This window comes from Ursus arctos, unplaced genomic scaffold (assembly GCF_023065955.2).
Source record: "Ursus arctos isolate Adak ecotype North America unplaced genomic scaffold, UrsArc2.0 scaffold_10, whole genome shotgun sequence".
In the NCBI taxonomy this organism is placed as follows: Eukaryota; Metazoa; Chordata; class Mammalia; order Carnivora; family Ursidae; genus Ursus; species Ursus arctos.
In genome coordinates this window covers 11667719-11691332 of record NW_026622764.1, presented here as the reverse complement: position 1 = coordinate 11691332, position 23614 = coordinate 11667719, and the positions used below count along the sequence as shown (strand labels likewise).

The following is a 23614-nucleotide window of genomic DNA, read 5'->3' as shown; positions in this document are numbered from 1 at the left end:
TGTGGACAAACACAACTGATTTTTTTCTATCGATCTTATGTCCTGAATCTTTGCTCAACTCCCAAGCTCACACATGCCCTAGAAGGCCCTTTGTGTTGGGTCCCAGATTATCTCTTCGGAGCTCTCTCTCATCACCCTCATCTGAGACTATAGGCTTTGGTCATATTGACCAGCTTTTAGTTCCTGAATGATTCCATGCTCTTTCTTGCCTCCAGGCCTTTGCACTCACTGTTCCCTAAGGATAGAATAAAGTATCTCCCTTTATCTGGCTCATTTCTTCTTATCATTCAGATGTCACTTCACCTGGTCCAGAACAGATGCTTCTCCCACACATCACAGGACATCCCACATGTCTCTTTTCAGAGTTCTTATCCCACCATGTTGGAACTAATTACCTATTCATATCCTGATCAGATTGGAAGGTCTGTGAGGTCAAGAGCTGTGTCTGTCCAATTTATAATTCTTTCCAAGTTCTAGCCCAGTGCCTACTATGTAACAGTACTCAATGAATATCTGTTCCACAATCTACCAAAATCAACAGATTATCTAGTCCAAGCCTCTACACCTTCCATTTTACCTGTTAATCCTGTATTACTCATAATAAAATGGCTAGTAGATTTGATGGTAAATATGTTTTCACAGATTTAAAAAAAAGCCCAAGACAACTTAATCCCATGCCTTACAAGGATTTCTGGCACTATCTTTATAAGCTAAAGTGGACTGAAAGTATGACCTACTGACAGCTTCTCTATAAATGTTTACTGAGATAAAGAAAGAAGCTTCATTCCATAGAACACCTAAGCATTTGTCAACATGACAAGACATGGAGGGAATGGGAAGGTCAAGAAGACAATGAAAAACAGGAGAACCCACTGTACATTTACTCTCCCCCCTAAAAAAATTTATTGTTATTCTACATCTTCCCTTTTATATTCTCTTTATCTCTCTTACAACCAAGTCTCTCAAAGATATTCTCTCTCCCTGCTCCCCCCCCCCCACACCACTCACTCGCTGACATAAATCTCTTTCTTCAGAGATCCTTCTTGCCTAGCACTCCTTCTCCTTGACTAACAAAATATGAAATGCACTGAGTTGACCTGCTTCTCAACTGGACATTACACAGTTTTCTAGCTCCAAACAAACTTGGAATGATCAGGTCTAAACCTGAGGCAGAAGAGCAGGCCAGCCCCAAGGGCAAAAAGTCACTACTGAACGTGCGGCATGCAGGCAAGACAGCTCCCATAAAGGGTTTTCAAGAAGATCTTCCCTGACCATGTCCCCACCCCCACAGCTCCCAGAAAACCTTGGTCTTCTCTCCTTCACCACACTGCTCTAATTTTCCATTTCCAAGTCTTTCCAGCCCATTCCTGTACCATTCAGTTGCCCGTACGTGTTCTCTAATTTTCCTATAATAACATGCACTGCTCTTCTAATACAGACAAAAGTTAGTTCTTTTTAAAAAGAAACAATGAATGATTCCCTAAGAGCATATGACAAGCCATCTTCTTATAAATCTAATTCAGCAAGAATTTGCCATTTTTAAGTGATTTTTAAACCTAAAAATAAATAAAACTTGGATAGAGTTTACATTTACTTTTATAGTTCATTGCCCTCTTCCAGGGAAACTCAGAATGACCTCATGAGAAACAAAAAAGAAAAAAAAAAACTGTTTCATTTTTCTAATCTGTCATGTGCTATAGATCTCTGTATCTGACAAGTTTTTAAATCACAGAGCATACACGTAGAGCCTTCTTATTAAGCACCATAAATAAAAAGAAAACCATTTGACTTGGCATGCAGAGTGACTGATTTCCTTCCCATCTCCTCATATTCCTTAAAGACACGGAAAGAATGAGCTGCATTTGTCTGCATTCACTCCCCCAAGCCTTCTCCAACAGGATATCTCCATCCGCTGCTTGCTTTTTGTTCACTGCTAGTAACAGGAAAACTCGCTTTCCTGCTTTCTCAATACCAAATGGGTTAGTTCTGCGGGGGGAACACATCCCCTCAGAATCCACCCCAAGGCTACACAGACGGCAAGAGAAACAAAAGCTGGTCCATTCTTTCCCCAAATATTCCGTTGGCAGGCAGCCGAGGACCACGCCAGTTCAGTGGTTTAATATCCTGTCGCTTCCAGAAAAGCGGAAAAGATAGAAAGAATTATAAAGTTGCCAGCCCAAGATCCCAAAATCTGCTTTGCTGGTGTTAATGTGTGCCGGGCATCCACCACGACAGCACCTTTCACAGAAAGAGAAAACACTGCCACTGTCAGATAAGTTACAGCATTAGGCAAAGGCCTATGGAAAGGTGCACAGCTTAGAATACAAGGGGTCCAGGAAAACTATCAACAGAAGAAATCATTCTTCATGTTCGAAGAATTTTAAAGAAAGGTTCAGTTACATTAGAGAAGAATCAACATTACGGCTTGTGCAATATGTCTGTCTAGGCAGAGTCAAGGTAGGAGAGAACAGACTACAAAGGTTGAAAAGCAAACTTAGAGCACACCAAAGATGAGACAACCCTAATCATGTCCTGCGAGCCAAAGAGGACACTACTGCCCCTACTCAGGCTGCAGGAAACCCCTGCCCAACCTGGAAGGCCCAGCCAGCAGGGATAACATGCACATTCCTACCAAATGCTGGGGCTGGGCCTCACTTGAGCGTGGGCACCCCATACCCAAACACCATCCTCCACCCCACAATTCCCCAAAGTCGCAAGACTCCGTCTCACTCGGCCCCCTTTTCTTCGGGTGCTAAGATGAGCACCCATCTGCTCCCAGCCTGTGCACCCCTCATTCTTGCTGCCCAAACCAAGCACTTCGAATAAAACATCCCCAACTACCATCTCCACAAACCTACAAGAGGCCTTCTCAAACTACTTGTGGTGAATGTTCACTTCCTCCCCCAACCCATTTGGAACTAGAACTTTTATAAAATACAAAATAATGATAACTATTAAATGAAATAAAAAAACAAAGACATGAAAATGTAAATCCCACATTTTTATTAGATTGGACAGACTTAAAGTTGGCCTGTCAAATTGTTAAAGGTTTCTGAACCCTTATTCTCATTTTCTGTATGTATCTCATTATAGGTCAATTATAAACAGTTCACAGACAAATCCCTGTCCATGGATTTCACATGGAGTCGCACTACCTGACAGTAAGAAATGGAGGTCCAACACCGTCACACTTTCCTTCTTCCTGTGCTTCTCTATTCTGAAGCCTCCCACAGAGACCTAAAGATCTTCTTCCATTTGGGGCAAATTCTCATTTATCCTGCTCCTTTTTCTTTTATCATATCCCTTCACCAACGGGCTTCCTCCTGACCCTCCCAAATCTCTTGGTCAAGGCTGGAAATAAAGATATGGAAATGAGTCACTGAAATAGAAGTAGCAGATAAACTCTGTGGAAAGTGGACAGACGAAAACATCAACTACTCATTCTCCTAGGGAATGGCTACAGTGGGAAGTTGAAGGGGAAAAGAGTAAAAGAGAGAAAGGTGAAAAAACAGTTATTATTATTGCCAGTCACCATATTGATTAATAACCAGGTAACAATAACAGTATTTGGATACCAAAGGAAGATGGAATTTCAAAGAGGAGAGATCTAGGGTCATAGGAAGGAAAGAAATCCAAGAAGAAGAAAACTGAGAACTCTTTTCCATCTATAATTTATCAATTCATGCAGTGACTTACTTTGTATTTGGAAATGTTAAAGAAGTTCACATCCAAAATTGAACTGGGGCCCTGTTGTACAAAGCAGTCATGTTTATTTTCTCTGACCTAAAACAACCATAGAAATGTGAACAAAAAGGTAATAAAATTAACTACCTGACTATCTTGACTCAAAATAATTGTTTATGAGTCTACCATTTTTAAACGCTTCTTTAATCTTTCCCTTAACAGGGGAGAGAGGAGAGGTCATTCCAGAAAACTGATATGAAGTCAGAATGTCAGCCTTGCAGACAGTGGCAGAGAAGACAGCTGGCTGGGGCCTCACGGTTAAGCGCACACTGATCATGACTGAGTATTTTAAAGACTAGCTAGATAGATGGTTTTTAAAGCTGTCCGCTCTATCCTAAACACTCTCTAAAAAATGAAGGCCACTAACAGCTCACTGTTAATCCTTTTTCTCTGGTGGTGGTTTATAATGCGAGATGAGATTCTCATCTGTCTGCAATGGTTTTATCTGAAAGCAGGAGACCAGATAAATTTACGCTCCCCTCAACAGGGGATGTGTTCTCAGATTTCTGCATCACCACGTTCCTGGTCTCCCAAGGGCTGAAACCTAAGGCTGCAGTTAATACCTCCAGCTTCTCAATCTCACCTAGCCAGGGAACACAAAGCTCACCGTGGTGTGGGGCAAAAGATTGGTAAGTATTTACTGAATAAATAAATAACCTATTCAGGTTCAAATACCCATCCACGTTACCCCAAAATACTTCTTACACATCACCTCTTTATTTTATGCCCTCCTCATTACTTCTTGTCTAAATTATGGCAAAAGTCTCCTAAGTAATATCTAAACCCCCAGTTCTCTGCACCCTTCCATGTCCCAGACCCACAAGGCTCCAACCACACTGTCACCATGTTCCTACAGCAAAACTCTAATCTGGGCATCTTCTAGCTCTGAAATCCAAAACAAAGAATAAAGTCAACACTCTACAACCTGGCCCTTGTCCATCCTCCCCCAACCATCCCACGTGACCCAGATCTGTATACCCTAACTCTCTCTACATTTCACCAGTTTTAACTACTCACTGCTCCCAAGGTACATCCCATGATTTCCTCTCCAGGGGCCTTCACTCATGCAGGTCCCTCTATCTACAGTAATTCAAGTCTACTTTCAGCTCAAAATGCCATCTCCTTCATTAAGCTTTTTCTGATTCTCTGGACTAGAAGTACTCTAATTCCTGAGGACTCTTTAAGGCTTTACTTAAAACTCTCCAATGATACAATCTTCTATTTAAATGTGCATAAAGCTTATTTTGCAATCTTCTCTCCCCTATTAGGCTGTCAACAGCATTAGACAGGATCCGTCTTACTCATCCGGGTTCCCCAATGCACCCAGCACAGTGCTTAGCACATGTGGGGACTCAACAAACGTTTTCAACTAATTTGGTGCATGTGTGAAACTAAAAATCTATCTATTCATACACAAGTGAAATTATATATGTGGAAGCATCTATAATATACATGTGCATGCATATTTAGCTATCAAATACTTGTTCGTTTCTTTTCCCAGGGGATTATAAAATGATCCACACATGTCCTTAATGGCAGGAAGCAAAAAAATTAAGATAAAACTAAACAAAAATCAAGCCTAAACTAAGTACATGCACCTTAATGTAAGAACCAATTTTAGTATTTTATGAAAAGATATTTCTTTACACTTGAAACAGTGACTAGTGCCATATCAGTTATGCTATCATTAGCCTAACTGCAATCAGCAGGATGTCACCTTGCTTCCCAAAACCCCCCAGTTAAGTATTCAGTACCTTTTACAATCAGTAAAAACCAGGTAACAGTGCCATGCAAATCTGTGTTTCATGGAGCCTAAAGTCCCTGATGATCTTGCACAAAAGACTGAATTTTCTTTTCCTGCATGCTTCTCACAATTAATTCAGATTATTTTTAATCTGGAGTTCCAATGAAATTGGTTTCATTTTCAGTTCTGAAGAAAGGAGGGGTTTTACAGTTCCTGCACCCTCAACCATATAGCTGAAAATGAACTACAATAATATACTATCCTATTACTTAATGAGTTTAAAAGGCTAATATGATAGTGTTATTAAATTTCACATTACTTGTGGGGTTAGGTAAGGACATAATCAAGAGTCAAATTCCTGCATATTTGGGGTCTTTGCACCTAGGAGACACAGTCTAGATGCCAAAAGAAATGAACCTCTTAAATGAACTGTCTTCCCTAGTTAGCTTCAAAGTAAATTACATGTATACAGCTAAAAAAAATCTTAATTTTAGGACTCCTTAGAATGTTAACAGCTACATTACCATAAAAACGAAAAGCCTTCCCTCCCACCTCTATAGACTATTTCTCTGAGCCCTGACCCACAATTTGCACTGCACCCTTATCATTGATACGAGTTTCCTCCATCCCTACCCAACAGCTTCATCAGAGAAACATTCTATCCCCACACCTGCCATGAACATGCGCATCGAGCTTCCAGTTTCCTGGGTCTCATGAAAGCACAGTAATAGATGTGGAGGTCCAAGTATGTTTCTATTTCCCACAAAGCTGACTTCAGTCTCAGCACCTTCCCACAAACTTGATCTGCACTGATCACAACCTTCCTTCTTCCTTTCAGGATGCCAAAAAGCCAGGAGACTCCTAAGGGAAACACCCAACCCAAAAGCTGCCTGAGTCTCATCTATGCTCCTCTTTCCCTCTCGATTATACCCTCCTTGAAGACAAAGTCTGTCTTTTTTTTTTTTTTTTAAGGTTTTATTTATTTATTTGTCAGAGAGAGAGAACACAAGCGGGGGGCGGGGGGCAGAGGGAGAGGCAGGCTCCCCGCTGAGCAGGGAGCCTGACGCAGGACTCAATCCCAGGACCTTGTGATCATGACCTGAGCTGAAAGCAGACACTTAACCGACTGAGCCACCCAGGCGTCCCAAAGTCTGTGTTTTAATCAAAGGTTTATCCTTTAGTGTTTACTGAATAAATGAACAACTGATAATAACTGGGGACCTACTGAACAGTGAAGAACAAGAGCTTAAAAAATGTGTAGTAACACTGCATTTTTGTCTGCTAATGTCATCATTACCAACTCAAAAATGGCTCAAGAGCTGCTAAGATCCTGAGTAAAAGATAAACAAGAGGACAGTGAATCCTCAGGAGGCTCTAGGGCAAGATGCCCCAGCCTGATACTGTGGAAGATCAGAGGAAAGCCTGGCGTAGAAAAGACTGGGCTCCATCAGGCCCCCTGCCCCTCCCTTCTCAAAGGTCGCTGCTCAAGGAAATGAGCTCCAGGGCTGCACCAGGCCAGGCTCCAAACCTAAGGATTTGGTCAGAAACAATCAGCCTAAATCCACTCCGGGCTGGTTAGTGCCTCCCCTACTGTACAGGTGACACAATGCAGGCCGGCCGTAGGCCAGGACACAAAGGAGTGTCACTGGCAGAGAACCTCATTCTCCAGAGAAGTATGATGCTCATGGGAACATGATGGGAAGTTACAGAGTGGGGCTGGTTTGGAGCTTCTTTCTGGGTGGAGGCTATCCAAGACACCAAGACTCCATATTGTAACGACAGAAGCTAAGCTTCTTTTTGACAATTTCTAACAACTGAAGCCATGGAAAAAGACATCTGTGATTCTCTCAAATTCTAGAAGCTGTTCCGAAATTCCGTTCCTCAGATGGAGCTCCCCATAATGTCTTCCAAAGGAGCCTAACCTCACCACCCAACCTGTGGGGTATCCAGAGCCCATAATCTTCCTTCCTCCTCTCCAGCTTGGAAACTCCAGACCATGATATGTGATTTATAAAATGTGACTGTCCCCAGTTCAAGAAACCATCATCTGCCACTGGTCATCCCTCTTCTCTCACACAACCTCTTACACATTATGGAAATCTCAACACCAATGTGTTTACTAAAGTCTGCCTGATACTAACACTTGTCACCAATCTTTGCCCCTCTCAGTTTTAAGTGGTTTTAAGTTTTACGTTTCTTTAAAAAGTTGATACACTAATTGGTTTTTCACAAAATCACCTCCAAATACAGTAAAGCACACACATTCTTCAGTTTCAAAAAAAAAAAAAATCACATAACAGCAGTTATAACTGACCTTCTAGAAAAAAAAATAACATTCTCTCAGAAGTTTTTCTTAAAAGAACAAAGAAAATTAAAATGGCTAAATGAACACATTAAAAGCCTGTCGGGGGGGGGGGAGTTAACCTAAAAGATTAAATATCCTGCAAATTCTATCTAGTATAATAGTTTATAAATGAGTCTAATATACCATAAATATTATGGTACCTCTGCTATCACCATAGGAACTCTGCTTTCTACTTAAGAAAACAGCATTATATTAGAATGACAGATTAAATAAATTCACTAAACAATTTTAGAAATGCACCTTTTTCTGTAATAATACAATCTGAACCAAACTGCCATTTATAGCTTAATATTTATTTTAGCTAAGGCAAGGCAGCCTGAAAGGCAAAATGACCTAGATTAACAGAGCTTATTCTACAGTAAAGAATTTCAGGTTAATAGGCCCAGAAAAGGTTTTTCTCATGCCACATAATTATTTTAACCAAAATATACATAAAACCATGATTTTTTCCATCCCTTAAATAACATTATTTTACTAAATTAATTTTTAATTCCTCAATAAGTTTCTATTGAGATCTTTTTTTAGATTAATCTTATCATTCTTCCTTTTTAATTCCTTCTCTTTCCTCCTAACTCCTTAAACAGAAAACTCCACTGTCGGCTTATAGAAAAACGAATGTCAAGTTCACTACCAACTGGCCTGAGACTAATGAAATATATAAGCAGGAGATCCATGGTGCAAATGGATGTATCATATTCTGATATTATCTGATTATCATGGTCTGTGAAGATACTCAATGAAATGCAAGTGTAAACAGAATAAACTCAATTATTTCCTGTGGTCAGTGGAAAGTACATTGGACCAGGAGTCTGTAAACTCAATTTTGTTCTTGTCTATAATACTAACTAGCTGTATGACCACAGACAAATCGCTTAACCATGATAGATCTTAATCTTCTTCATCTATAAAATTAGAAAGCTGCAGCTGACCTCTCAGGATAACTTTCACCTCCAAAACAGTATGATTTCATTTCCATGTCACAAATTTCTATCAACCTAGAGAATTTATGGCACTTTCCATAAAGGTGTTTAATGATTCAAGTTAACAATTTAAAAGTTTCCAAGAAACTCTGGGCGCCTGGCTAGCTCAGTCAGTGGAACATGCAACTCCTGATCTTGGTATGAGTTCAAGTCCCACATTGGGCACAGAGATTACTTCAAAAAAAAAATTATTTTTTGTTAAAGCTTCCAAGAAACTCAAATTTTAAAATTACATCATTTAGACAATCCCTGCCATCCTTTCAGGAAAAACTGCTAAATATTAGCCAGATGACCTTGAGTGAGTCACTTGATTTCCTGGTCTTCAGTTTCCTCATCAAAAAACAGAAGTAAAAATATATCCCTATCTGACTGGATTTTCCAAAGGCCCAAGCAAGACAATTTTTTGAAAGAATTTTATAAAACTGTCAAATGCAAGTTTCACTATTTCACATGGGCCTCCTTCTTATATGAGCATTTAATACAGGGATCTTATACTGATCGACAATATTTTTGCTACCAAGATGCACGTGTATGCCTCACTTCAGAAACACATTTTACATCAAGATGCACACTTGCAGAAGCACTAAGATACACCCCTATAATTTTAAAAGTGTCCTAATTTGAATGTCTTCTATGCAGCACCTAAATTTTCTTCCTATATTCAGTTTTCTTTTTCTTGATAGATTATTACTATTCACTTATGAAAGTACAACAATTAGGAAATAGAATATATAAAGAACAAATCATAGACCTACCTTTTCATGTATTTCCTTCCAACATTTTTCATACACACAGGCTATTTCTTACACAGTTGTGATCATACACATTTCCGTATTTTGCTTCTTTTTCACCCAACACTATAATTTTTCCATGTTACAAATTCTCCCTAAGTGGCACCTTTAAGGGTTATATGATATTCTTTCAGGTTACCCTCATAAATAACAAAAGCTTGTACTTACTGGGTATTTACTATGTGCCAAGCCCTATTCTAAGTGCTTTATATGTATGTGCTCACTTAATCATCACAGAGATCTACAAGATAAGTGCTATTATAATGTCCACTCTCAGGGTGAAAACTTCTCAGCAGAGCTCCAGACTGAGAACGTCCGGAACCCAAGTCCTTATCCATTATATCCCATTGCCATTCCTAGAAAGAACAATCCCACTATGACCAGAAACTTGGTTATACCACCATCTTTTTTTCCTTTCTTTTCTTTCCCTTTTTTTTTTTTTTTTAAGATTTTACTTATTTATTTGTCAGAGAGAGAGAGAGAGAGAGAGAGAGCACAGGCAGGGGGAGCAGAAGGCAGAGGAAGAAGTAAGCGCCAGGCTGAGCAAGAAACCCAATGTGTAACTCAATCCCAGGACCGCAGGATCATGACCTGAGCTGAAGGCAGATGCCTAACCGACTGAGCCACAAGGGGCCCCTACCACCATCTTTTCTATTTTCTAGAATTCAGGAACTAAAGATCTGATATTTAACATATTCCTGAAACAAAAGAGAATGATTTACTACAGCATTTATAAGATCACAAAACTTCTTCATGAACAAAACACTGCTTATACTTTTTTCAGAGTGAATCATTCTGTATATAGTTTATAATCTCTTTTCTGACTTAGCACAGTAAACATCTTTCCATAGAACATTACCATATCCACACAACAGAACATGTACCCTCTGTTAAGACAAAATGTATGAAGGGGCAGCTGGGTGGCACAGTCGGTTAGTGTCTGACTCTTGGTTTCAGGTCGTGATCTCAGGGTCCTGGGATAGAGGCCAGCATAGGGCTCCATGCTCAGCAGGGAGTCTGCTTGAGATTCTCTCCCTCTGCCCCTCCCCGCACCTTCTTTCTTTCTCTCTCTCTCTCAAATAAATAAATCTTAGGGAAAAAACCCAAATGTATGAAAACAGAGCATGTGAATCTCAAACTAAGAACATAAAAGTTTCAAAATAAACTTGAGAATAAAGAGATCAGTCGAGACCCTAGGCAGTTCACAGATACCTGCTTCCAGATTTACTCTCAGCGAATCTAATTAACATTCAATAAATGTTAATCTATAGTACATAAATGGGCCTGTTTCCAACACAAGCACGGACGGACCCAGCCCGCCTCATGAAGTGGACACACTCAAGCACTATCTTAATTGTATTTACCCCGGCCAAATTCAAAGAAAGGGGGCAGGGAGAGTCAAACACACCACTTGGCATTACAGAGTTCTGATCAGATAGTAAGTCTCCTTATTATCTATTCACTGATAAGGACTCCAGGAGTCCTAGAGAAAAAGTGACAGAGATGTAAAAGAAATAAACAACTTCACCATCCGTGTACTTCTTGATGGTTTGCAAAACGCACAATTCAATTGAACGGAAAGCACTTCCAGTGGTTTTCATTATTTGTATTTTTGTTTTATTTCATTTTGTTTTCAGAAGAGTTAGTTATTAAATACCTAACACAAGAATTAGACCAGTGTTATTTTACACACTGAAGCTCTAAAGAGTTGGTGAAAACAAATGGTCCTAAAAAAGGAAATGAATCTTACTTGTACCAAAATGTGTGGCTGCTTTCAAAAACTATGCAAAGATCATACAGATTGACAACTTGACCAGCTTTTTCTAAACTAAAACAAACACAGGGCCAGCCCCAAGGTGATACATTCTTCCCTGCGAGAATATCACCAAATTACTGGGTGGCAATGAGAAATTAATGACATAATGGAATTGACAGGAAAACTAATCAGGCAGAGGCAGCTGGGCTAGAATGAAGTGAACAGAAATAAGTACAGGGGAGAGAAATTTAGGGCAATGGGGTATTAAAAAAGGATGAAAAACTGAAACTAAGATGCAGTCTTCTGGAGTCATTCATTCACCCATAAGATATTCATCAAACCCCTGCTATACGCCAGGCACTGGAGAAACGGTGGTGAACAAACAGTTCGGCGACGGAAGCAGACATTAAACAAATGTACACATAAATAAAGATATAAATTGTGCTAAGTGGAAGAGAGGAAAAGAACAGGCAGGGCCTGTTTTGGTTTGGGTGGATAGGCAAGGCCTCTGGGAGGCAAGGGCATGTAAGTACAGTTCCAGAGACCTACGGGAGTGGCCTGGCTGATGAGGAAGGAAGCAAGAGGTGATTATTATCCCAGGCAGAGGTAAGAGCTTCTGCCAAGGTCCTGGGGTACAAGAGAGCTTGGCATCTAGAGAACGTTAAAGCCAGGCCCATGAACAACAGCAGAGTGGTGCATGACAAGGAGAGCACCTTATAGTCCAAGGGAAGAAGCTCCTATTCCAAGAGCAGTGGGAAGCAACAGAGGGTTAAGTTTTCAGAATTAAAGCCTTAAGGATAGGGTAAGAAAGGCAGGAAAGAGACCAGACAGGAGGGATTGTGGCAGGGACCAAAATAAGGGCAGGAGACAGAGGGAAGGGGATGACAGGTCTGTAGTCTGAGTGCGGCTCATGGCTCACCAAAGATTTTAGCTCTCCTCCCAGGCATATAGATAAGCCTGTACTTCTCTGCCCTTAGAGCTGGGTGTGGCCTTTAGTCAATGGAATGGAAGCACAAGTGACTGGGTAGAAGCGTTAAGTCCCCACACTCTTGCCCCCCACAAGGACACACCACAATCAAGATGGTGGCTGCCCCATCCACCCAGGTCCCAAGATATGGATAACATGACCCCAGCCATCCTCGACACAGAGGCAGCATTGGGAGGACATAACCTTTTTGAGCCACTGAGGTTTTGGGAGTCATCAGCCCACAATGACTGAAGCGGAAATAGAACATAAGGGATGCAGTGATGATGGAATGAGGAAGGCAAAAGGAGACCAGAAGAGACGAAGGAGGAATGAGAGATTTCAAAGTCAGCGGCCATGACAGTGATGCCTATTGCTAAAGAAAAGAACACAAAAAAAATGGCTGGTTTGGGATAAAAAGTGGCAATTTATGTCTCATAGACGCTGAACCTAAGGGACTGGTAGGACAGCCAAGTGCACACGTGAGGCAGGTTAGTGGATAGACAGGTCTAAGCTGGGGAAACTGAGGTAAGGATTCAGAAATCACAGTGAAGGAGTGAAGGGAGAGATTAAATTCTAGGAGCCAGTGGTGGAGAAGGGACCCTTCAGGAATGCCTCTGGGTGGTGAGGGTAGCAAGGGGACAGAGTGAAGACTGGAGCATGGAGGAGAAGCAGAGAAGGGGAAGGAGGGGGGCTGAACAGCATGAAATGCTGCAGACCAACGAGCTGAAGGGGTGAGGACTGAGAGGCGACCCCACATCAAGGACAGAAGTCAGGCTGCAGGGACACAATCCAAGGTCACACAGTGGTTACTAGCAAAGAGGTACCAGAACTCAAACAGGCAGGCCCAGGCCCCTGAACTTAACCACAAGCTCCCTGCCTTCCAGCAGTGCAATGGAAGAATTTTCTCATCATTACTCTTCTAAAACAAAACATAATGGCATCATAAATACTCCACATTCCACAATTTATTTAGACTACTGTCAAGCCCTCTAGATAGTTTGCAGTTGGTCAGTATTTTACATTTTCCACCCTGAATAGTCAGCAATGGGACTTCAGAAACTGAACTAAATGAACATTTCAGGTTAATCCTCAGGAGAAATTCCCACAGTTACAAGTACTGGACCAAAGAATGGGAGTGAGTTAAAGTTCTTGATACATAGCTCAAATGCAAAAAGATTATACCGTTCATCATGTCATAAAATCCAGGAGACACAATTCCCATTAAATGCCATGCAAACAGAGTCCCTGGACTTGTGGACGTGGGTAGTCCTACAAACAGAACTGCCCGGTTCACCCATCCTTGCAAATACCTTTTCTATCCTTGCAAATTTGCAAATTTATCAGGCAAAAATGGCATCTTGTTTTAATTAATGTTTCTCTAGGGGCGCCTGGGTGGCTCAGTTGTTGAGTGTCTGCCTTTGGCTCAGGGCGTGATCCCAGGGTTCTGGGATCGAGCCCCACATCAGGCTCCCTGCTCTGCTGGGAGCCTGCTTCTTCCTCTCCCACTCCCCCTGCTTGTGTTCCCTCTCTCGCTGACTGTCTCTCTGTCAAATAAATACATAAAATCTTTAAAAAATAATAATAATAATTAATATTTCTCTAGTTATTAGCAAGGGTGAACATTTTGGTCTGCTCTTTATTGGCTAATTATACTCCTTTATTTGAGAAATTGCCTATCAACGTCCTTTCCCATTTTTCTACTGGAGTGTTCTTCTTTTTGTAACTGATTTGTAAGAACTCTCAATAGATTTTTAAAAACTTAATACTGTGACTGAGATATGGATATAGATAAATAGAGTGCTTAGTGTTTCTAACTTTATTGACTTTTAAATTTATGGTACTACTTGTTACACATAGAACAGAGGTTTGAGTGTTTACATGGGAAGGCAATCAGCAGAATGGTTAGGAACACATGATCTGAAGCCATAGACCTAGACCCTCCACTTATAGCTGTGTCACCTTGTGGTGACTTACCGTCTGAAGCATGAAGCCCTAACACATGTCCTAGGACACAGTAAGTGCTCAATAAATCCTAGATCCAAATATACTTAGGATAACCAATCTTTTCCTTTATTAACATAATCAGGACCTTATATTTGTTTAAAAAAAAACTATTAAGTGATTTAAATACATTACCCTATTTAATCTTTGTTTTAAAAGCTCTCTAAGATAGTGGGGCGCCTGGGTGGCACAGCGGTTAAGCGTCTGCCTTCGGCTCAGGGCATGATCCCAGCATTATGGGATTGAGCCCCACATCAGGCTCCTCCGCTATGAGCCTGCTTCTTCCTCTCCCACTCCCCCTGCTTGTGTTCCCTCTCTCGCTGGCTGTCTCTATCTCTATCAAATAAATAAATAAAATCTTAAAAAAAAAAAAAAACCTCTCTAAGATAGAGACTGTGGACTCTGAGAAACAAACTGAGGGCTTCAGAGGGGAGAGGGGTGGGGGAATGGGATAGACTGGTGATGGGCAGTAAGGAGGGCAAGTATTGCATGGTGCACTGGGTGTTATAAGCAACTAATGAATCATCGAACTTTGCATCAGAAACCAGGGATGTACTGTATGGTGACTAACATAATATAATAAAAAAACATTAAAAAAAATAAATAAAAACTCTCTAAGATAATAACATCTAATAATCCCAACTCTCAGATGAGCAACTGAGGCTTCAATGAAATAACCTACTCCAAGGCCTCATCTCATCAGTGGCAAAGCCACAACTCACTTCCTAAGCCCAGACCAAACTGGTTTGTCCCTTTAATACTTTAAAAATCCCTCTCCACCCTTACATAATTATTCACCCCCACTTCTTTTATTTATTTCACATGCAACTCGTATATTCAGTTAAAGTTTATTTTAGTATAAAAGCTGGGCTCCAACACTGGTTTTTCTGCGGCAGCCTTTACTGAATGGTATACACCCACCATGTTTGACTACTCCTCCCATGATATCCTAAATGTTTACACACTGAGGCCTATTTTGGGGTTTTCTTTTCATGCCACAGATCTTTCTCCCTGTCTTGGGCCTGCATGACACAGGCTCATCACATTTTCACCCCCAAGATTACACTTAGGAGAGGATGTCTCTAAGAAGCATATATTCATAGACTGCTACGAACCTCTTTCCTAAAATAGGTTTCAAAGAGACAAGGAAGGGGAGCCTGGGTGGCTCAGTCAGTTAAGCATCTGACTCTTGAATTTGGCTCAGGTCATGATCTCAGGGTTGTGCTCTGCACTAGGCACGGAGAAAAAAAAAAAAAAAGACAAGAAAAAAATTATTTTGTGATGTACTCTAAGCCAATCATGGAAATCATTCCCACAATTAACAAATGTACCGCTCAAAACTTCTTTCCCTTCCTCCTAAAAGTTATCCCTCTTTGCCCAAGCTGCTCTGCTCCTTCTTGGCTTATGCAGGCATTCTAAACATTAGTTCAATCTCTCATTCTTTTCTGGAAAAAAAAAAAGTCCCCCTTATCTCTGCATCTTCCAGGTCCGTAACACTTCATAACACTTTCCCACGTACACCAGTTCTGTCATGTCATCTTCCTCTATTCGTTGGGCGAGCCATTTGACACTTTAAACGTGCTCCTCTGTATTGCGATCCACCTTTTCATAAACTCCTGACCTGTCCACCTATTTAGATCATAAGCCCTCAAGGCGAGGGCTTGCTCATCCTTAGCACCCAGCAAAGATCCTAGCACAGAGAGGGCCCTCAGTCCATGTGGTTAAAGATTTCGCAATTCCTTCCCTCCCTTTTCAAATTCAAGGCATTACTAATGCCCTCCCGTCTCCTAATATTCAAATGGACTAGAAACCAAAGAAACAGAACCTGTTGTTGATTATCTACTTGGAGATGGGCCTCCACCCTACTTCCTATGTTTTGGGACAATTCTGTTCGTTGGGACTCCACCAGAGGGTGGAGAATGACAGTGAAGTGATACGCAGGCCAGTTCAGTTGTCGATTTACTAACATATCTGATTTAAAATTACAGCCAAAAACAGGTTTTACCTTACCCAAGGATTTCAAAGACCACCACCACTCAGGTCTCACATTATCTCAGATAATACTGGAACCTTGAATTGACTGACCTAGGAGGGTGAAGAAGGCCCCAGCACGCACTCCAGGAGAATGTCATCCCACACCTTCTGTCCATTCCCCTCCAGTAACACAAAGGGACATTTAGTGACCCAACTTGGTTTCATTTCATTTCATACTACTCGATCTCCAAGGAACATGGAAGGAGAGTCTGAAGCTGAACATACTGAGAGAAGATCAGTTAAGGAAGTCTGAAGCCAGGTGACTTAGGCATCAATACCCCAGTGCATATAGCTGGTAAACCCATGCAAAAGCCCATGTCACAATATTTAAACAAATCTCTCAGAGAAAGGATATTTTTAGGCCTTGGGTGGCATACTCTGTTAGATCTAGGCCATAATGATACTATCTTTAATAAATCTGAAAGACCCAAGGTAAAATGCTTTGGGAGCTCCAAAAGCAATCACAACTCAACCCTGCTCAGGGAAGTTTTTCTTCTGAGCTTGCATATATTTTGAATGTGCTGCCCTCCTGACTATTCTAAATCATAGAAAGCTAATTCTGGAATTGTGGGGATTCTTCCTTCATTACCCAAAATCATAAATTACCTTTCCTATTGTCAAGAATATTACTAGCAGTACCTCTACTACTCATAAAAGCATCTTTAGAACTCAAGCATGTTGATAAGGAAAGGGACTCTAGGAACAATCTAGTACAGCCCCTCAGTTAATATAATAGAGCCCTGGGGCGCCATCGTGACTCAGTCGGTTAAGCATCAGACTCCTGACTTCGGTTTAGGTCATGATCTCAGGGTCGTGAGATTGAGCCCCCTGTTTAGTGGGGAGTCTGCTCCTTTTTTTCCTCTCTCTCTCTCTCCCTCTGCCCCTCCCCCTGCTCCCACCCTCTCTAAAATAAATAAATAAATCTTAAAAAAAAATATATATATATATATATATATAATAGAACTTTGAAGTTCAGAGAAGTAAAGTGACAGCCCAGTGTGACTTAATTAGCTGGCAGAATATATGTCAGGCACTGCCAAAGAGCCTTACTTATATTACTCATTTAATCCTCCCAACCAACCCTAAAAATCTAAGTATGGCATTATCTCCACTCCATAAATGAGGAAACTGAGGCCCAGCAAGGATAGTAAGTTATGTGCTTAAGACTGCCCAGTGGGTAAGGGGCAGAGCTTCACTTATAATCCACATGCTCTGACTCCAGAGCCCATGGTCTAAACTACTAAATCTCTAGGATTAAAACCCAGGACTCCTGACCCCAGACAGGGTCCTCTCCATTACAAATAATTCTAAGCCTCACCAAAGTGCAAACGAATCACATTCAAAAGGGTCTGCAAACCTTGTTTAATTTCTGATTAGAACAAACTACCTATTAAAGATGTTTTTAAGCAATCTGGGAAACCTGAAGAGTATATCAATAGATTGTTAGTTTTATTGTAATGGCATTATACTTCTGTACAAAATATCCTTATTTTTAACAGTACGTGCTAGGTATACAGGACGAAAGGACAAGCGGTCTGGAATTCAAAATCACACTCATACTCATACACACACACACACACGAGGTCTGGAACTCACAATCTCTCTCTCTCTCTCTCTCTCACACACACACACACACACACACAGGACAGTTAAAACAAATTTGGGTAAAATCTTGATAATTATTAAATCCGTGTGGATTATGAGGGCTCATTATACTATTCTCTCCACTTTTTGTATGTTTATTTTCAAGCTCTTCAAATTAATACAAAATCATTTTTAAAGGCCCACAAACCTGAGCCTATGAAAATTGAAGCTATCAAACAATGAAAAATTTATGAGTAATCTCACTTTTAAAGTTTGTTAAGTGGCAGCCTTTATTACACACTGAACTATTTAATTTTGTTGTTTCTGATCTCACTACCAGCCACTCACCAATGCTAGAAGCATGGGAAGAGCCAGTTAAATCCATACCCTATTCATTTTTTATTTTAATCCATCTGCAAAACTGCTTTATTGGTCAGCTAGTTAATAACATTTACTGAGTGTTTACTATGCTGTAAGCATTGTATTTGCACTGACCGAAGTCATGAAAGACAGAGCAGAGCAATACTTCTATCCAAGCATGGATCAATAGACCATGGGATTCCAAACCCCGGCTTGGCTGCTCTTCAGCCTCTTGCAAGGATCAGGGGGACCTCCCTATATCCTCCTAGGATAAAGCCAAATTAGAACTTATGTGGCAGGTGCACCTGCCATGGCTTCCTGACGGACACTGGGGAGCAGCAAGAAGAAGCAGGTGGTGGCACAGTACCTGGCAGGAGGTGAAGGGAGTGAGGCCTATGGGTAATTTTTGGTATCTGTAGGCTATCTCAAATTCCTCCTTCTGCAATGCACAACCATTGCAACGCACTTCTCATTCAGCCAGGGAGCCCCTCAAACGCCCCAGCGACAACACCTGCTTTCCTGCCATTTGTTTGTTTGTTTCATCACCAATTTCATCAGACAAGCAAGTGACCACTGATAGACAACACTAAGAGCTGAGACACCAGCCAGGCATCTGACTGTTCATGCAGCAGGGTGTCTAAGGAAAACAGATATACTATTAAAGTGTCATGAGGTAACACGAAGTGTCTCATACATGGGAAGGGACACAACCAGGTCACTATCAGTAGGCCACCCTCCAAGAGGAAGGGCAGGTACTCAAGGAATGCTGCGCATCTACAGCTCTTGCAGTGTTGTGCCTATTTTGGAACTTCTGTGCTCAACCTAATGGTTATTAGACCAGTACCTCCTCCTCAGTTCAGGTCTACCAGAACTCTGGAAATCATGGCATAGTCATATTTTATTTACTCTTCTTTTGCCTCAAATCCCTGATGAGGACAGTAGCCCCCAGTTAAAAGAACTAAATTTCAGGCGAGAACAGAAAAGATGCCACAGATGGTACAGGCTTTATCCTTAACATACACACAATGGCAAAAGTCAAGAAGATGCAGGGGGTCCTCCTTAGACTAAAGGAACAGAAGTCAGTTTGGGTTTTGGAGGAGAAGCTAGGTTCTGGTCTATTCCCAACTCTGCTCTACTCGGCAACTATCAACTGATCAAGTTCCATAGAAAAGAAAAAATAAAATCCCTGGGGAGCCTGGGTGGCTCAGTCGGTTAAGTGTCTGCCTTCAGCTCAGGTCATGATCCCGGGGGGTCGGGGAATCGAGTCCAGCATCAGGCTCCCTGCTCAGCAGGGAGTCTGCTTCTCCCTCTCCCTCTGCCCGCTGCTCCCCCTGCTTGTGTGCACTCTCTCCGTGTCAAATAAATAAAATCTTTTTAAAATAAATAAATAATAAAATAAAATTAAAATCCCTGTTTATTACTGGCGGACTGACTGGAGTTTGAGGAATCTGGAGTTGGCAGAGCTGTCAACTGAGAGAAAAATCAAACTAAGCAAGCTGGATATGTAAATCAGCAAAACTTCATCTCCAATCTCCACAAATATCATTCATGTCATCCTGTCTCTGCTCAGGAAGGGCATCTATCTGCCATCAGAAAGAGGTCCCAGCTCCTGTGTTAACGGCACCGCACTCAAGGGGACAGTACCCCACACAGCGCCACAAAACAGAGAATCACTTCCAAGGCCCATCTTCTTGCATCGTTCCAACAAATCACCCGCCCACAAACAAGCCCCTTTCCAGAAAACAAATTCCAACAACAATGCAAGGAGCAGCTCAAAGTTTCCAGCTGCCGGGGAGAACATGCTGCCGTCAAAAGTCACTCCTCTCCCGCACCTTCCAAGTGATCTGGGTGTGCTGTGCTTCCAAATATAGCAGGACCAGCCCAGGCTATGGAAAAGTCGATTTAAAACTTCATCTTCCTACACCCAGGGGCCCATTCTTTAAAGATGTTCTGCCACGACCAGATTAATCTTGGGGCTGCTTGCTTCACTTGCTTCAAATCCCCAAACTTCGCAGTAATTTGCACCAATGCTGAAATTACCGAGGGTTTCTATCACGCCCCCTAACCGGTTACTTCGTAAGAGGAGACCAAACCTCAGGAAGCCCGTTCCAGGGGAGGGGGCGGAACCTCTTCCCTTCTGGAGCTCGGCCCACCCAAAGGGTGCGCAGGGCCACCCCTTATCCTGGGTTACCGACTGGAAAAAAGAAGCCCCCACCTCCACTCCCTGCAGCCCTCCAGGCCACAGGTGCCAAGACCCTCCAGCATACCGGAAGAGCAGGGGACTGCCGGACGAACGGGGACAAGGGAGTGTAAAGCCCCAATTAGCAGAGGAAGGTAACTTGGGGGTTTGGGGGGAAGGTAGTTGAGGGAGATGACCATCTCACTTCCAGGAAATTTCCCAGGAGGGAAGGGGGCAACAGTGGCGACACCCCAGACTCGGGGTGGAGATATGAAGTTGCTACCCTCCAGGATTTTCCCTTCTCTCCTGTCCAGCATCCACCACCTCTTAATCCTGCAGACCCAGCGGAGTCGTGCAGCTCGGCCTGGGCCCTATCGACTTAAGAGGAGCGTAGAGGAGGTGGCCGCCCGCCCACCTCCCACCGTCCGCCGTCCCGCACTCACCAGAAGCACCGAACCGCGCACCACCTCCGACACGCTCTGCCGCAGCTCGGCCGCCGTGCCCGGCTTACTCAGCGCTCGGGTGAACTTCCGAGTCTCCGCCGAGGCAGGGAGCAGCGGCGGCTGCGACATCCTCGCCGTCACTGCAGCCGCCGCGCCTGCTCCCGCGGTCCGGCCCGGCCGCGCCGCCGCCAGGTGCGCCCTGGGCGCCCGGCCTGGCCCGCCGGCAGCTCCCGGAGCCGCCGCCCGCCCGCTCCCCCTGCCGCTCGCCGCGCGTCCAGGAGGCGCAACCCGGGCCGCGCCCTCAGCACCCTGTCACGCCCCGAGGCGCCCCCCGAGGCTTCCGCGGTCCCCCGCACTCAGAGCAGTGCCCGGGCTCGCTAGGGGCGACCGTGAGTGTGGCGGCGGCAGCTCCCCCATGCTACCAGTCTCCCCCGGCGGCCGCTCGCCGGGCCGCCTCCTCGGGGCGGGGTGTCCGGCGCGGCGCGGGGCGGGGCGGACGGAGGAGGGGCCGGCGCGGCGGGACCGCGGGCGCGGCAAGTCGGCCCGGCCGGTGCGGCTCAGCGCCGAGCGAGGTGGCGGGACGCGGGCTACCGGACAGGTGGGGGCGCCTCCGCTCAGACCCCACTGCTTGCCGGGCCGCAAGTCCGAAGACCCGAGATGAGGGCCGCGCACGCCGCCGACAGGGCGCACAATCCCTGGCAGGAGCGGGACCAAGTCCCCGAAACCGGCGCCTGCATAACGGCAGGGAGCGGGCTTGGTGGCACCACGCCCCCCGTGCGCCCGGGGCCTCTGAGGTTTCAGGAAGGTGGACTTTATGCGGCACCGAGAGAGCACAGAGCCGCTGGGAAGAAGCGGCCGTGCGGAGCCGGATGGAGCGCCCTGTCTGGGACCCGGCGTGGAGCGCCACACGCACTCGCAGCGGCGCTTCTCGGCCTAAAACCACTGTTCCGCCCCCCAGGGGCGAAGCGCGAACCGTGGGGAGCCTCTGGGAGCCGAAGGGAACGTCCCCGGGTGAGGGGCGGCGCAGGCCGGGACAGTCACTGCGAATCACGCAGACCCCGGCCCGCAACGGCGACCTGCTGCGTCACCTTGGACGGGATCGAAACTTGTGAGCCTCGCCTCTGTCTTCCGTAAACTGAGGAAAAACAATAACCTGCAAGAGGCTGAAGTGACACCACATGCCTTCCTGCCGCCCCTCCGCGGCCGGGCGGGGCCGCAAGGCTGGGAGCCCGGGAAACCCTGAGGCGCCGGCCTGCGAGCCCAACGCAATCCAGGAGCTGGCGGCTGCTAGCGACAGCCACCGATCTGAGGAACTTCCTCACACAGCCTTTCCCACTTTCCCGTCCGTAAAGGATCCCACCATCCTGTCTCCTGTTCCGCTCTTTTCTGAGGAAACCCTGAACAGCCTAACTCTGACCCAGCTGGGGAGGGGGCGCACGGCGGGGGCGGAATTTACGCGGGGCGCCGGGCGCATGCTCAGTCGTTGGTGTTTGGGCGGGTTCCCGGGGCGGGGAGCCCTTCTTAAAGGCGGCGTCGCTGATTGGCCAATATGTTCGGGCCACGCCCATTGCCCGCTGATGGACAGCTCCTTACCTGCCGGGTTGGATTCCGCTGCGCTCGGTCGTAGCTTGAAGCCGGCTTTGGGCGGGTTCCCCGCCGCCACTCTAGACCAAGTTCCCTGAGGAGTCGAAACCTTCGTCCCCGCAAGGAAGGAGGCCCCCCATTGCGTCGTACCCCACCAGAAAGCCAAACACTGGCCTAGCTCGGAATCTTAAAGTGGTAGGAGAAACCACCAATCTCGTGCAGAAATCAAAACACCACTGTTCAGGACTTAATGGGCAGGTCTGGCATATAATAAGACTGGAAGTTAAGCATGCAGTTAGTGCTCAATAGAAGCTTGCTGGATTGGATTGTTTTCCTAGTAGGTTGGAATGCAGGATGTGGCTCTGAGTGAGACTGACGGGCTGGAAGATACATAAAACAAGTCATATATGACAATAAAAACAATTCACACTAACCCATTTCCTCCTCTGCGGTTTAAGGGAATGGCCTAGACATTTCCCAATGCTCTCCTCTTCCAAGAGTAGAACTCGGCGACCCCCACAAGGTAAGGCCCTTATGCAGGCCCTTATCTCCCTGCCATTCAGGGGGAACTTCTGTTTTGTATGACCATGCACATCCCGCATTTACACCTCTGGGCCACCCTGTGGCCAACCTAAACTGTTAGATTCTAGGCTGAGAATCCCAAATTAAAATTTCCCTCTGGGCTTTGAACTCCTGAATTAGTCCCAGATGGCACAAATCTTTACCCCACTGTGTTACCTTGGATCTCTAAACCATAACTACGTCCATAGAAGGCAAACAGATTATGAATTTTTTTTTAAGATTTTATTTATTTATTTGACAGAGATAGAGACAGCCAGCGAGAGAGGGAAAACAAGCAGGGGGAGTGGGAGAGGAAGAAGCAGGCTCATAGCGGAGGAGCCTGACGTGGGGCTCAATCCCATAACGCCGGGATCGCGCCCTGAGCGGAAGGCAGACACTTAACCGCTGTGCCACCCAGGCGCCCTGATTATGAATTTTTTTATTAAAAACGATAACAAAAGCGTACAGGTTGTGAGGTTTCCTTTTTTTTTCTTTCTTTAACTTTTTGTTTTGTTTTAAGA

General features: G+C 44.2%; 1 protein-coding gene across 14 annotated transcripts in view; it reads right to left on the bottom strand.

The window, feature by feature from the left end:
- DOCK9 (dedicator of cytokinesis 9) overlaps positions 1 to 21143 on the bottom strand; it is a 278727-nt gene extending 257584 nt beyond the window's left edge. For 8 of the 14 annotated variants that reach the window (XM_026493513.4, XM_057307450.1, XM_026493519.4 and 5 more), the window contains exon 1: positions 20949 to 21142. In XM_026493513.4, coding sequence (XP_026349298.3) covers positions 20949 to 21077 — 129 coding nt within the window. In that variant the 5' untranslated portion in view covers positions 21078 to 21142. Of the gene's footprint in view, positions 1 to 20948 lie in introns of all 14 variants that reach the window. The other 6 variants (XR_008957647.1, XM_026493522.4, XM_048215683.2 and 3 more) reach the window with 2 other exon arrangements.
- Between the last annotated feature and the right edge of the window lie 2471 nt (positions 21144 to 23614).